At 35.5% G+C, this 16,430-nt stretch overlaps 1 protein-coding gene across 4 annotated transcripts in view; it reads right to left on the reverse strand.

Moving 5' to 3' along the window:
• The window catches only part of EFL1 (elongation factor like GTPase 1), a 55,906-nt gene that overhangs the window by 9,266 nt on the left and 30,210 nt on the right, over positions 1-16,430 (reverse strand). For all 4 annotated transcript variants that reach the window (XM_042823905.1, XM_042823908.1, XM_042823906.1 and 1 more), the window contains 4 exons: positions 8,841-8,972; positions 7,399-7,546; positions 4,643-5,649; positions 891-1,075 (listed from right to left, as the gene is read on the reverse strand). In XM_042823905.1, coding sequence (XP_042679839.1) covers positions 891-1,075; positions 4,643-5,649; positions 7,399-7,546; positions 8,841-8,972 — 1,472 coding nt within the window. The remainder of the gene's footprint in view (positions 1-890; positions 1,076-4,642; positions 5,650-7,398; positions 7,547-8,840; positions 8,973-16,430) is intronic.

The following is a 16,430-nucleotide window of genomic DNA, read 5'->3' on the forward strand; positions in this document are numbered from 1 at the left end:
AAACTTCTACAGTCCTAACATCAAATAAAGGAACATCTGACCTTGAAAGAATTAAAAATCTAGACTTCAATTATTTTAAAAAGCTCTTGTTATTGGTTTAGACTCTTTCCCCTGAGCCTATTTTTAGTTCCTTCAATTAAGTCTTCCAAGGCCTCCTACAATGCAGCTTTGTTTTTCTTTAACAAGGAACTCTAATTTAAAGTTTTCCATTTTACTTCTTGAAGATCCGCACTGTAGGAACAAAATGAAGTGCATTCTCAATTGATACCAGTTCTTATTAGCTTTCCCATCTCAGTATTTCCTTTACACCTCTTCTTAAACCTGTTCGTTTCCTTAAGTGATAAAGATGAACAAAGGAAATGATTTTGAGGACACTTCCATCTACTGTGACCAGACTTGATTTTGAAATAATTGAATCAATTCCCTTTACCTTTTAACATGGAAACATATGTTGAGTTTGAATACACGAGCACAAAAAAAACCGTGAAGTATCTGCCAATCACTAAGAGGATAACCATCAGATAAATCAGATTTCTTATTAGCAGTAGTATAGCCTCCTCCACCCAAATAAGTTTATCAGATAACTTATTTTAAAAGGCATGTAAAATTTACAGAAACCAATTTATGAAGAATCAGTTCCATTTTAGAAGCACTTAGTTGATATTGAAATAAAAAGCATCCCATCTCAAGAAAGTATAACTCCATTTCTGAACAGCATCATCATTAAATTAAGTAAGATCAATATAAAGCTGCATTTTTTCCTCTTCGTTTCAAAAATGAATTACTCAAACATCTTGACCAAAACTTAACCTTTTCCACTTATTATTCCCGTTTGCCACATCTACAGGAAATAGATCACCAAACCAGATGGAGCAAATAGATATTTTTACCTCCCAGTGGCTGAACACCAGCTGCGGACTGGCCAGGCCACTAGTTCTCTTCCTGATTTCATCAGCAAAACCAAAGCTTTCTGCTACTGGCAGTACTGCCTTAATAATAAACACATCCGTTCCTTCTTTCATCTCCTCTTGTAATACTCTGCCTTCTCTTTTGGACAAGACGGCATACACACGACCTGCAAAGACATTACTTTGATGAGCTTACCAAGACATTCATATTCTGATCTGTTAAGAGAAGTACATATTTACTCAGGAAACTTGAGCATGATATAAAGTACATCATTTCTTTGGCTCTCGTTCTTCCCTGCAAAATTTTAAGCAAATCCATTAAATTCAGACAAACAACATACTCTGCCAATACCACGTGCAGAATCATACAAATAACAGTTAACAAACTATAGCTACTGTATGAATCTAGATAACACACATACTTTGTATATTTTAAAACATAGGCATGTGATAGCATCAAAGGCACTTTGCCAGATTATGTGCCAAACTTGCTTTACTTCAGCTAATCAAATATTAGAGAAACATTACCAGCTAAGTGACGCTACTAAGTAATAACGCTACTCAGAAATCACATCCCAGCTACCTTTAGAAGTTTATTTGGTTCAATGTTTCCCTATAAGCCACCTGTGTCCCAAGTGCTGCAGTGCTACTGTAAGGCACAGAAAACTTGTTTATTGGGTATTTATTACATTTAATGTGTCCCAACTAGCATTTAATTAATGAATCCTTAAATTTGTCAGCAGCAATTTTTACTTTTCTTTCCTGAATATCGAGTCCTTTGAAATACACTGCAGATATCAACAAAGCACTTCTGAAAAACATTCAACTTTACAGAAAGCATCACGTTAATTTGCAGTTAAAATGTTTTTGCAGGTTAGGTGTTCTACAGACAAAAACTCACAACTACATTTCTACTGATGAAAATAAAAAGCACAGAAAAATATATACACTGAAAAAAATGCTTTCGAAATGCCTTAATTTACAAGTATGAATAATTACTTTTAGATGTACAAATTAACTTTAGAAATACCTTACAGCAAAGAACAAATTCATATCAATTTCTAAAATGTTCAAATATTTTATACTCAACTGAAAAAAAAAAAAAGCAAACCAAAACCATGGACATGTACAGGCAGCTTTTAAACAGTGATCCTTCCTGGAAATAATTAGGAATATCCATTACTTCCTAATCATTCTCACCTATTCTGAGTTGGCAGAAAGATACTATTAAATATTATAATCACATGCATTGATTTGCAGATCTATTTTAAGCCTTTTACAGGATATCAGAGGAAATATTTGCATATGTTTATTTGCTTTTATTTTTTTAAGTATAGAATCTGGTCCTTGGAAAGGAAATCTAGCACACAGGTAGTGCAGTTAAATCTTCCTGTCAGGTGTGGATGATGAAGCATGAGTTCAATACCAACTGCTGCAGAGTTTCTAGTTCTCTAATAAAACATGGACTGAAGTATTCTTCCTATCATCACTGATGATTTTATCTGTTCGTGCCCTTACCAGGACCTCCTCTCTGCTCCTCTGGCTGAACGTCACCTTTACTACACACAATAGTCTTCTTATTGCTTGAGAGGAAATGGAGGAAATACTTAAGATTCTACATTTCAAATGACAGGAAGATTAAAGCATGTTGCAGAGAAGTCACTCGAGTCTGCCATGCAAGGAGAGCCTTTGTTCGCGTAACTAAATGACTTCAAGTCTAAGAAAATTCCACTGACTACAGAAAACTCGGAGCTATGAAACGGTCACACATCAGCACAGCTCACAGATCAGTAAGTGACTTCGGTTAAGCACATACTGCTTTAAGATTCAAGGCAAATGCACACATTGCCAAAGAGCATCACTGTTTATACGTTGTGGATGGACCACACAACGTGCATTAAACCCATTTGTTTAAGCAAGTAAGTCCAAAACCACTTTATAGGTTATTAATGTTAAAAGTCAAAATATTTATTTTTCTAATTGTAATAGGTAGGACCTAGAAAAATTTGATCTATATTAATGAGATAAGAAAACAATTATCACAAAGCACTTTAGATGAACATATTTTCTAGACATAGTTCACTGAAGACTGGTCTACCGAAACACAGAAACCAGAAGCCAATTTATTTAGCTTACTTCAGGTTTCCAACAACACGCATTTCATTCATGCAGCCTGGAGTACTGTCTCAGTTTAGGCTATCACAAAGCAGCTATGTGAGGCCTTCAGTTTTACCACTACGGGCAGGTGCCAATATACTGGAGAGAAACAGGTCCTAATTCTGCACAAATAAGCTGGAAGAAAGAATGGCTTCAGCAGCATCAATCCCTAAAAAATGCCATGACTTGCTGTTCAAAAATTGTTGAAACAATTACTTTGAAACAATGATGTCACTAAAAAAAAAAAACAAAACCCTTCAAGATGCTGCAACGTACAGAATAAATATGTGCGTAACAGATTCACGTTAAAGATGTCTTATGTTCAGCTCCTTAAAATATTTAAGTCTTGTTCACCATTTCGCTATACTTCAGCACTCTTCAGAAGGTCAAAGGAAAATGCCAAACAATTTGTTTTCCCTGGATGCTAAAACAACTTCTTTTAAAAAAACAAACAAGTTTCATACTGGATAGAAATAGTGTACAACACGATCAACATTTTCAGGTCTATGGGTGACCATAACCTTAGCAAGCAGGGAAAGGAGCTGCTCTTCTGTTTTGGATTCAGTGTGTTTTTACTTAAAGAACAGAGCCAGAGATAATACTGTGAGGCTGTGTGAATTGTTCCCTTAAGTGCTCTGATCTTGCTTTCTTTTATTTTTAAATAATAACATGAGCACTGCTATCAAATCCAGAAACAAAGCCACAACAGTGTCTGATAAAATCGTTTCTCAATTAATTTTCATTTGCATAAGCAAAATGAAAAGACAGTCTAGCTTTAAGTGTTCTAAACACAAAAGAGTTTGCTATAAAATCTTAGAAACAAGCAGGTAATACAAAGATGCATTAAGCTCAACTGGATATCAATGCACGGAACACCAACAGAAAAAAATTAAGTTATAAAAGCCAATGATTTATCACAAGTCAACTGTCAATCTTTACTGCAGAGCAAGCATGCTCTTCACTCACCCTCAAGGACACAGTTTATTGGCTTAAGCTTATCCATAATAATGGATTTGTAATGAACCAGTGCATGTCCATGGCTATCACCATCTAACACGCATTCACTTAACTGGACTAATCTGCTTGTACATCTGAGTCCTAAATCACACTCATTAAAAACATATCCACGTATTAGAATGCCGTGTTTCCATTTCATTTTATGGCACAACTGATGAGATGATGCACGTTAATCACATCACTATAAACAATCATGCAGTAGTGGGCATTTTTTGTAAACAGCAATTTAGATTATGTTTTTCTCATTTAAAATTGATACACTTGCTTACAGTGTCAAGTATCATGCTTGCATGCATGACAGCAGAGTTTTACAACAAATAACTACATTTTTCACTATATCAACTTCTATGGAAAACTCCAGGAACAAATGTTAGGGTAAGCTTAGTGGTGTGGCAAGGAGGCATTAGAGCCATTGCAAAAAATCTACCAGAGAACAAAGAAAAACCTCAGACATTCATCTCACCTTTTTCTACCTTCTGATTCAGTCAAATTTTATGTATCTAAAAATTCATGCATTAACTCAGAAAGCAAATTCTCGACAAAGGGTTGTGTTGTCTTACCTAGAACTTCTGCAGTAGCCATAATTTCACAGGTGTACATTGCTGCCATAAGCCTCTGTGGTTTTGCTTGCAAAGCGTAACGACAAGCTTCCTTCATGGTGGCAATCAGCTGTCCAGAGAAGGGACCATAACAATCCATAAGTAAAACTTCTCCCTTGTTTTTACTATTTTTTTCAAGTGACTTCGGAACACTTTGACTGCTCTGTTCCTGTTCATTCTCACTGCAAATGTTAACAGTGCAATTGCTTGTTGGAGAAACAGTATCTTCACTTTCTTTATGTTCTACAGCACCACGTTCCCCTGAATTCTGACTTTTAGTTGGAAGTGTCTCTCCAACCTTATTCATTTCCCATTTTTCCACTGTAAAACACACACCCATGAGGGGTTCTTCACACATGGGACCCGAAAGTGTAGCCAGCTGAAATCCACTTACTATGCTGTTGTCGAAGTCTCCATACTTACTTACTTCTTTCTCAGCATTTTCAAGGCACTGCCACACAGAATTTTTATAACCCTCAAATTTATGTAACAAAATATTAGGCCCACATTTCCGTGGTCCAAATGACCATATATGATCAACCGCGTTTCTCCACTTCCTTCCCTGCAGATTTTGCTCTAATTTTTGTTTGAATTCCTTTATCTTGTCCATAGTCTTCTGATCTATTTCATGAGCTTTTTTATCTTCATTCAGAGACGTGCTGAGTTGCTCCATAGTTCGAATCAAGTCACTGTTTTCTTCAAGAAGTCGAGTTACCTCCTCAGGAAGTGGCAACGCTCTTACACTGAGAGTAGCTTGTTTATTTGGAGTAGATATTGTGACAAGCCCATCTGAATCGACCTGAATTCCTTCAGGAATTCTGTTCTGGTCCTCTTTTGTTTGGTGTATGACAGCAACTTTCTGCTGCTTTCCTATTTCTTCATTTACCATGTCGACTTTTGGAGGTCTTGTTATCGTTTCTCGAAATGGAATAATAGGTGCTGACACACTAATCTCTATCTTTGCAAACCTGTAAAATAGAGTTTTTTAATTAGCTTAAATTTTAAAATTACTTTTAAAACGAGGGGTTGTGGAAGATAGGGAAGTGGCCTTAACACAGAACAGATGTTCATGAATAAATTGAACTGCAACACGGATTATCAGATAATGCACTTCAAACTATTCAAAATACCACGTACTTCAAAAAGGAAAGTAACAGTACAAAACGAAAGAAAGTACTGCTACTGAAAGTCACTGTATAAACCACTGGTCCACTCACATCTTGAAAACTACATGCTGCTCTCCTTCCTCAAAAGAGCTATAATAGAACTAGAAAAAATAAGGTTGACCAGTGGTATGAAAATACAAGTAGTCTTCAGATGTTTCAAGGATGTGATAGAAGCCTACAAAACCATGAGGGGCATAAGGAAGGCTAAGAGGGATTAGCTGATAACCAAACCGCAGCAGGCCCTGAACTGTCCATGAACTGACGACAATGAAGGCCCAACAAAGTACCAGTAGGAGCTTTTACATCTGGCTGCTCTGTTTTCACTCTTTCCCAAACATCCAATTTAAGCCACTCTGTTGGACACATGGAGTTAGACAGACATTTGGTTTGAACTATAACACCTGTTATTACAGTGAGTTGCTCTGAAAAAATGCAGCCCTGGGTAAACTGAAGAGTTTTTTGTAAAGAAGTATGGAACCATGCTAGAACCTTTTGGGTTATACTAGAGCTAATCTAAATAGCATTTCAAACCACAACCTTTCCTCTTCACAGTTTAGTAGTTTACTAAAGAATACCACTATCAGAACTCAAAAAGCTAGCAAATATACCTTGCCACTTTTCCTTTTGGGAGCTGGTATCCAAGTGAGAAAAGGCATCAGAAACCATATGTCAAGTGAATTGGCAGTGAGAGTCCTGCCACTCTGTGCCTTCAGGTGTTTCTCGTTTCTGCTTATGACACTACAATCACAGTGTTCACGTGCTTTGTCCATTTGGGACATCACAAAATGATGACTCTTGACACCTTATAATTCTTTTAAAAATCAAGTGAAATGGCAATTCAGAAAAAAAAAAAGTCAAAATCATGTTTACAAAAGAAAATGTTAGACAAGTAAATACATAGACTGCTACTAGCTGCTCAGTAACATCCTATGTCGTCACCATTTAATTATTCCAGTAATTTTTTTTTTCCAGAAGTTGGAATAATGCCAATAATAAGGATTTTACACAAGCTGAGGAAAAATGCTGTGCAAATTGCAGCAGTACATCTGTTTTCAGAAACAATACAAATATATTGCACTAAGTCACAATAAAGATACTGTTAAAATCGTATTCTAAGTAATTTGGAAGTGATCCATTCCAACTTCCAGAAGAAGTAAGCATTGTCTGATACTAACCAAAAGTGGCACAATCAAGAGCAAAGGAACAGGACTTAGGTCTTGCAACCTTCTGTCACATTACTTCCTAATTTCGGGGAGTTCTGTTGCCAGACCTGGTTCCTCTCACAATTTCTATTTTGTGTGACTTACATCATTACACTCTTCACCGGAATCCTGAAGCTACTGCCATTTAGAATTTCCTTGAATATGGCTTTATAAAGGCAGTGAACTAGTTGCCGCTGCACATCTGCACACACTACAAAAAGGTACAGTTATGATCCAATGGTAAAAGCTGTTTCACCATAACATAAATCAAAGACGGATGTATCTAACTGACAAAGAAATAGGAAACAGTTACTGAACAAAAATATTCCATCTCCCTGACCCTTCTAACCTTTCCTTCAGGTCATCCAAGCAACGCTGCAGATGAACTTCTCCTGCTGTCACTAGCACATGCTCTCCTGTCTCCTGGATCAAAACTTGGACGCATGGATCAGCTTGGTTTAAAAGCTTCATTCCTCTCACCAGCTGAGGCATATCACCTGGCAAAAGAAGGTATAATCAACAAAGAAATACCGAGGAAGGAATACTTGAAGACAAACATATTTAAGTTGAGGAAACAGAAATACTCATTTTGTTGGGAGTCTAAACACAAATGCATAGTTTATCTGAAAGTTTGTGAATAACTTTTAAGTTCTAAGGTGCTTCTATAGCAATTTTTTTTTTCTATTCTGCACTTAAGCATTCTGAAAGGGAGGAATGGCTTTTCTTTAAGAGTTTACTGTAACCATACAGGCACCCATGAGACAACATGCGAGCATCACCCCAAGACTATACGCAGTTTAACAGGAAACTGATCACTTCCAAGCTGAGCCTACAACGGCCTAATCTTGCTTGTCTTCTGATACTTCAAGCAGCACCTGACTTTTAGGAACTTTCACAGGTGTAGATAAAATTTTTGAGACTTCTGTATCTCTAACAAATCTGGCTCAAATAGATTCAGGAGTTACTGAAGGAAATAGCTGGCGATTAAAGAATGATACAGCTTTATTTCCTCAATGAGAAAAAAAGCCTCTCTAGAATTACATAGTAATTCTAGAATTATACTCCTCAACAATTTTTAACTTAATATCACACTCACTAGAGCAAAAAGATTTAAATATTTTCTAAACTGCTTTATCAAATGAGGACATACAATATTTAACTGTATTTAACTATTAACCAAACATGAGACAAACATCTGCTAGACTCTCCTACTACTTCAGAAAAAAAGTAAAAACTGAACAAGAAGAAGCCTATGTAACTTTAATGTTAGAAAATTTTGGATCTGAACTGGAAGCTAGTTATTTTGTTTCTACTAACATCACAACAAAAAATGAAAACTGGACTGAAACATAGGCAGAGATATGCTACTCTGGTTTGGGTAGTGGGTAGGAATCAATTAGAAACCCAAAGTAGTAGAAATACTGTAAATCTGTGTCAAAGGCTTAATGATATAGCACAGAATGGCAACAGAAGTGAAGGACACAAAGATCACACACTTTACTTACCTTCACAGTAAAGGAATACTGAATTGTGAGCATCATTCAGTATCCTACTTGTGATATAGCTAAGTGACCACAAAATGTGCAGCAAGATCTTCTGTAACTCACCCCTTACTGAGACATGGGCAAACCAGCTAGAAGAATTCACTAGGACAATGAAATACATCCACCTCGATTTATTTGATTTGTATTGGACCTATCACTTAATTTAATGGATAGAACATACAGTAGCTCAATCAGTGAGAGTGGGAAGCTGAGTTGCTGTCACACTGAATTCTCCTTTCAAACTTACTTGGATGTTTTGGTTCAACAGCTACCCGCACAATTGGTGTAGCCTCAAAGTTGAGAGGTGTAAAAGGCGGGCAAGCTGGTGATGTTGACAAAGTTGCAGACTTCAGCACAAAATCTTGCAGGCCTCCTATTCCTAAAAGAAATTGGAGAGGAAAAAAGAGAACAGAAAAGAAAGTGTCATATGAAAAGAGTCCAAACACACAATCTTAAAAAAAAAAAAAAAAAAAAAAAAAAAGCTGAAGTTATTCCAATCATAAAACCAGAATTAAACAGAATTAAAAACTCCTCATTGTTCTTATAAACTATTTAACTATTTGTTAAAATGTGTGCAGTAATTTTTCCTGCACTATTCTTTCATAAAAAACAAACATTTCAGTACATCTAATGATGTACAAACTCAACACACGTGTAATTTAATATGAAAAAATGGAACCTTTAGTTCATATTCTGCATCTGATTAAAATTTAAAGTTGTATTTGGAAAATGCAGGGACGGATCTGTGCTCTCTCCTCCTCACTCTCTCCTAATGCCAGAGCAGGGATAAGGAGAGAAGCTCTTAGCCTCAGCTCTCCATTATCACCCTAATACTGTTCCAGGTTCTTTTTTGGCTTAGTCTTATTTATTTGAGAACAGAAACAAAGAGAGTCAGCTTCCACCCTATGAGATCACGAAGGAGTTTAAATTCTGAAGAGCCTGTCTGGTGCAGAGTTATCATCTGCAGAATCGGACTGCTTCTACAGCTCTGAAGGCCAAGTGTCTGCCCAGCAGGGTATGCCAAAATCTGAAAAGACGCTATTTAAGAAAACTTGCCTCAAAAATAACTGGAAGCAGAACAACATTCAACGGCTTTAAATGCAGGATAGCAGATGCTACAGTGAAAATAAATCCATATAAACTCTGTGTTGCACCTGACCTCTGACCAGCATGTATTTCCTTTTTTCACTTATTCAACATGTGGTTTAAATGAAAAACAAATGCTGGATCATCATCATCACCAGGGACTGAGTAAAGGGATGGTCAGTTTTATTCTGATCTTCTGCAGCTGGTAAAAAGAAAATGATTTAAAAGGGAGGCAAACAGCTTCTTTTCACAATGCAGTGTGAACCAGAACAATCACGTTATCAAAGCTTGCATCAGACAGACTCAGCCTTTTCTTGACAGACACAGCACTCTCACTACCAAGAAGAAAATCTAAAACTCTTTGCTCTTGTTTTGCATTTGAAGGCAAAAGTACAAAATTTATACCTGTGTCTGGCAGCAGTAATACACTAAAATAAAAAAAGATCTGTTTCAATGTAAATCTGTCTGATTTACAGCCTGAGTATTTTGATTGCTTAATTGCATGTCCTAGCAGAGAGCAGCATTCAGCCCTGGTAATCCATTTATTTTAATAAAACTATTGGTAATGAATGTTTGCAAAATAAAAAAAAATAAAAAATAAAAAAGACAAAAAAACAACACGCCCAAAGATACAAACTTCTTGGACAATTCTTGCATTAGATAATTAAAAGCAAATGCTAACATTTCTGAATAATACTACAAGAAAATGTAACATAACTAATTCCAACGTACCACATGACAATAAAAGCATCCTACTATTATGCTGCTGCATCAATCTTACCACTGATCCCATTGAAACATTCTACTTCATATTTAGCTTAGGATATTAATGTTAACTGGTTGAATGGATTTAAAAAAGCCACTCCAAAATTATGCTTATATATTTGCCTCCACTTTTAAGATTTTGATGTGTTCAGCTCTCCTTTGTACATTTATTTTCAAAAAGAAAGGAACCATAGAGAAGAAAAATCTGCTTATGCAAGAAAGATGACAAAAGCAACTGCTCTCATGTTTTAGGTGAGACAAGAATGAAAGCAGAAATACAGTACTGCAAGTATTTTTGAGTAGTTATATCTCAAAGAGCAACCTAGTCCACTGTGCTCTGACAAACAACTAAATAAAGATGCCATTAGGTAGTTTGTTGCACATTGGTTTTATTTATTTTAATAAGATAAGGTGGAGTTAAATTATCATGGGAAGCTTTTAAATCTGAGAATTAACATGATCAGGAAACTGCTCCTTTTTATTAACTCTGCCTTGTGACAAATCATGTAAATTCTGTACGAAAGTAAATGCTGAAGTCCGACTCTTCTCAGGAGTGTGTAAACTTCAAGACACAACAGCTTGTTGTACATGAACTCCTTACCAGAAATATCATATATTTCATTACACACTGTGCAACAGCCTTCACTTTGCAGAACAGTCAAAGTACCTCTACAGATTCTGCAATGGACGGCAACAAGCCTCACCTACTAAACGGGTTAGTACTGTATATTTCTTTGTCCTTTTACTAGAAGATAAAAACAACATGGTAAAATCAGATAATATCATAACAGGACAAGGGGAAATGGTTTTAAACTGGAAGAGGGCAGATTTAGACTAGATATTAGCCAGAAAAATTTTCCTGTGAGAGTAGTGAGACACTGCAACAGGCTGCCCAGTGAGGCTGTGGATGCCCTCTCTGTGGAAGCACTCAAGGCCAGGCTGGATGGAGCTGTGAGCAACCTGGTCTATGATTCTATGATTGAAATCAAATTTTAAGACAAGACTCCATGCATTTTTTGCTTCTGTGCCTCGCTAGTAACCACTACATTTTCAATGCTAATTTGGCATCCTTGAAAGGTAAAGCACACTTTACCCATTGAGTTCAGCTATTAGGATCCATAACAGATAAAGATTGATGTAATTAATTTCTTTTGATGTCAAAAGACTTAGCATTTGATGTTCTTTCCAGACACAAAAAATGAAGCAGAAAACACCACGTACAACTTTTTCAATCAGATAAGGAAACAATTCACTTTGCAGTGTCAAAATCAAACAAAGAAGAATGAAAGCTGTTTAAATGTTGACTTCTGCCACATTGTTACTGGCCTCAACACATCAGTTCAGTGGATCTCTATCTTCTCCCACTGATGATATCACCACTTAAGAATCCTTGGCTGCACAGGAATGGAGACATGTCAAGCTTTGACAGTGTAAGGAACTAAGAAATGCCAAGAGTTCATGTTAATCTTCCCAGTAAGGCTCTGTCTCCACCGAAATACAGTTTCTTATCAACACAGTTTGTTTGAAAAGATTAGAACTTTACAATATGTAAAGCCTCCTGGTTTAAGCACTCCTGGCACTGCACTATGCATTAGTGAAGAAAGGCCATGCGGGCCCATTCATCGTTTGTGTAAAAGGAGGCGTGATGTAAGCTTTGGACATCTACACAATATAAAATCTTAAAATCAGTGTGTGCTTCTTTTTTTTCCCCCAAAGGGAGTTTACAAATACTAAGACCTTTACAATTTTCTTTGGACTGTAACATAAATACCCTTTTCATCCTGCTGAGAGATCTTTTAAAAGAATTTTTTTTTTCGTTAAAGATATTTTAAAAACACACAGTAGGAAATAAAATTCACAAATCCACCTTAAAAATGTAATTTGCTCTTAGACATTTCCTGCTTTTCCTCAAGATAAACAGGCTAAAAGCCAACAAAGACAAACAGAAGGGTAAAATACAGTTGCCAAATATTAAAAAATTCATTAAGAAATTAATGGCAATAACTCCATAGCAATCATCATTCTCACTCAGAGCTATCTAGAGAATTTGCTGCTGCCCATTGTCTAACAAAAAAAGAGAAGTGGATTTTTGCAAGTAGGAACTGATGTCTGTAGGAGTAGACTCAAATATAATAGCAAGTCTTTTTATTTTCAAGATACCTCAAAATGTTTTACAGATTACTAGGATTAAATGACAGCAACTCTGGGGACTTTGGACAAGTAAGTAGCTACTATGGCTTAAGAATGCTTCGTATTATACATTTATTGCATGAGATTTTAAAGCATGTTTCCATTGAGTCTCATGGGCACTGCACAGAAACATCTGAGGGCAGAACTTGACCTTTCTATATTGGAAACTGTTTCAGGAAGAGCAGGGAATGTAAATCAAGACACAGACCACATTCTAGTCGAGTTTTCATCAACTTTGCCGTAATACAGACCACATGTTAGCACAGATTGCTCGTGAGCCTCCTCATCTCATCTGTGTACTTATCCCTCAATCGCTCATATTTGCTTCTGAAGCAAGTGAAATTGCTTGTAAAATAGAATATTGTACAATATCTGCATGACTTTATCTGCTCTCAGTACTTCATAATCATTTTACAAAAAAGCTAATTCAACATGTTTTTTTTTTAATTTCATTTCCTCTTTCCCTGTTTTTCTTAAGAATTTCTAATGGTCACTACTATCCAACTGATGTTAGAAGCCTTCATCCTAGTTTCTTCTTAAGTTTCAAAGAAACCTACCTAAAAATTCTACCTAACTGCTAGAGATTGCCAACCAGACACCTCAATTCAGTTCCTCAACACAAGGGAGTTAAGTTGAAATTTCATTGTAGAACTTTTCCAGTAGGATCACAATTTGGGGGTAAATTGAGTGTTAGCTTTCTGATCAGATGAAAGTAAACCCACATTATAAAGAAATTAATTCCCCAATGGACACAGTTACATGATAGAACATTAGATGCAATAAGCAACTTCTGATGGAAGAATCACCTCAATGCTTCACTATAGTATCACTGAGCAGCAACAAAAGATAGCATGGCAAACCATTGAGTTCTTCTAGAAAAAAAGTTTATGGAACAAATCTTTGCATCTGCTTTTATAAGACAACACAAGGAAAGCAATAGTGTGACCTAAAACACAATCCACTAAGATTTCCCATTGCAAGATTACAGCTTCAAAGAGGATTGCAAACATATATAATTAGTAAACAACTATCATTTATCTTGTGCTGAAATCCTTTAGAAAATATACTATATAGTTGATGATACATTTAGACTGCATGATAACATACAACAGTTCCAAACTGCTGATTGAGCTGACAACTGTAATTAGGATATTTCCTACACTTTCCTCAGGCTAAAATAAAAACATTTTAAAGGAAACTATAGAACAAATAATAAAAAAAGAATCACACACAACCCTTTATATTAAACAGTAAAATATTACAAATGATGAGATGGATGTAGAAGAGGCCCACCTACACCCAGTCTTCATTTAGAGTTGGGAATTTCATTGCTGAAGTACAAATTTACCTTAAAATAAACAGAATGAAACAAAACTCAGTTCACTTTATGAACCTGATTTCTGCTTTTACAAATAGGTATAGCCAGCATTAAATATTCATTTCCTTAAGTTGCTCAATGAAACAAATAAATAGAGAAGATCAAAGTATTTCAGATAATGATAGTTTTGTTATGCTTCAGGATTACTTGCTTTGGCAAGTCATACTAACTTTTGGAACTCAGAACTAAAGGGAACGATGTTATTTTTTTAAATATTTATGGCTCAACATAACCATAGAAGTATGGAAACTTAGAAAATCCATGCTTACATCTGTAACTCTGCTACATTTCTCTTTGGTTACTATGAAAGCAATGCACTTATTTGCTGGCTTGTGGCTTCAACAGAAATAAAAATGAAGCAAGAAAATCTTTACTCCCATTTAAGTTACTTTAATCTTTCAATCATAAAGCGCTTTTGATATAGGCACTGAACAGTGTGACTTCATAAAAGTGTCAGTTGTTCTACTCAGGAGAACAGATGTTTGGCCCAAGCCCATGCATTCTAATTCCTTTACATATAGTAGCTCAACTTAATGTTACAAGCAGAAATACCAAACAACAATAAATATGTGGACAGACTGTTGTACAGAGTGACAACATAGGCATTGGAACTAACTTCAGTTACCCTGTACATCAAATTAATACTTCCATTACTGCATGTGGAAAGCATTTAGCACCATACAAGAAGTCTTCAACCAAGTTTTACATTCATAATTACTTCGAATAGATGATTTTAATTTGACTTGACAGCAACTCGTCTGAATTTACTTAATTTATTTTTAATGACTACCAGAAGTTTAGGTGCAGTTCAACACAGATGTCATCCCAAACAAATGGAATTTAAAAAAGGTTGTTTCAACATATTTACTTTGATATTCATATTTACTTTGATAATCTTTTTAAAGTATTGTTTTGATGTGGTTTTAGTTAGCAGTAATAAATGTGTTTTAGTAAATAAACTCAAATTGCATATTGTACTGGAAAACAGAGCAGCTCAACTCATATGAAACATCTATGTAAAGGAAAACATTTTGCCCAGCCATCCTCTAAGGAAAAAGAAAAGCTTCCAGAAAACAGAGCATTAATTAAACTCTCTGAAGCACATACACAGTCTGCAGAGATGAGAAATTGGTTACTAGTGTCACTCCCAATATTTCTAGAAACCTTTCCTACTTTTGTCATGCAGATAAACACACACACATCCTGATGATTTCCACTGGTGTAGTGGGAGAAATATTTCAAATAAAACAAAATAAAAAAAAGAATCTTTAATTTGTAACTGCTATACCTAAACCCTCCAAAACTCTAGCTATAATGCCGATATCTGCCTAGCAGAAAACAGAAAAAGATGGGGCTAATTACTCTTCATAACACCAGCTAGTACATAATTAAAATTTTGTAATATATTTTACCCATGGAAAAAAGATCAAGAAAAATAAAGAAAAAGTTGAAGTATTTGTTTTTTTTTTTTTTTTTTTTGTTAGGCTTGATATTAATTTCTAATTAAGTTTGCAAAAGGAACATACACTAAAAGATACAAAGTACCAGAAGGACAAGAAAAGTCTATGCTGCAGAAGTCCCCAGCAAAGACATAGTTTACATTGGTTATATTCTGGAAATAAAAAAACAAATCAAAATATTTTATATAGTAAACATCTGATTCATTCTGATTTATTCTAAAATCAGATGAGTTACAGCGTAGTCTAAAACCAAACTGACCCTTAAGAAAATGCCCTTTCATTTTTTATACAGTTGTAACAGCGCATCCTGAAAACCAGAGGACTTCATGTGTATATTGTTTTCTTACACTGTAGATTCTAAGATGTAAGATGTTACCAGATGTTACCTCCCAAAATCAATTATAAATGGTGTCAAAATTAATGAGGCCTTCAGGCACTGATCTTGCAAAGAATTCATTGTAATCTTAGCTGTCTTGGAGGTTTTGACGTGTCTGTCTAGAAAAGGCAACATGAACATATTGGTGCAACTTCTGCACTACACAGACAAGGTAAGTGGGGAATTCAAAAACTACTACAACTAATACCAATTAGAAAAGATAACGGTAACTTTAAAAGCTTATTAATTTTACTTCGTTTCATGCTGGATTTTAGAATTTGTTTAGTTGCAGGACCCCAACATATTCGACTCACACCTCAACCATTAAAAAAATAATCTGTTATCTTTACCATTCAGTATATTCAGTAAATGCAAAGATATGACATCACAACTAGAAGCAGCGAACTAATTACCAAATGTGTTTAATATCCTATGGGAAATGTTCTACCCAATCACTGACCATTTATCCTGTTAACTTGTAAGACATGCAGGTAACTAATTAAAATTAAGTTTTCCTAGATCTAACCCAATGCCTTATTTTCTCCATTACAGGCAATCCCCCCACACATCCCACTACATTTG

This window comes from Centrocercus urophasianus, unplaced genomic scaffold, assembly GCF_019232065.1.
Source record: "Centrocercus urophasianus isolate 14NV4802_14NV808 unplaced genomic scaffold, USGS_Curo_1.0 seq_23, whole genome shotgun sequence".
NCBI lineage: Eukaryota > Metazoa > Chordata > Aves > Galliformes > Phasianidae > Centrocercus > Centrocercus urophasianus.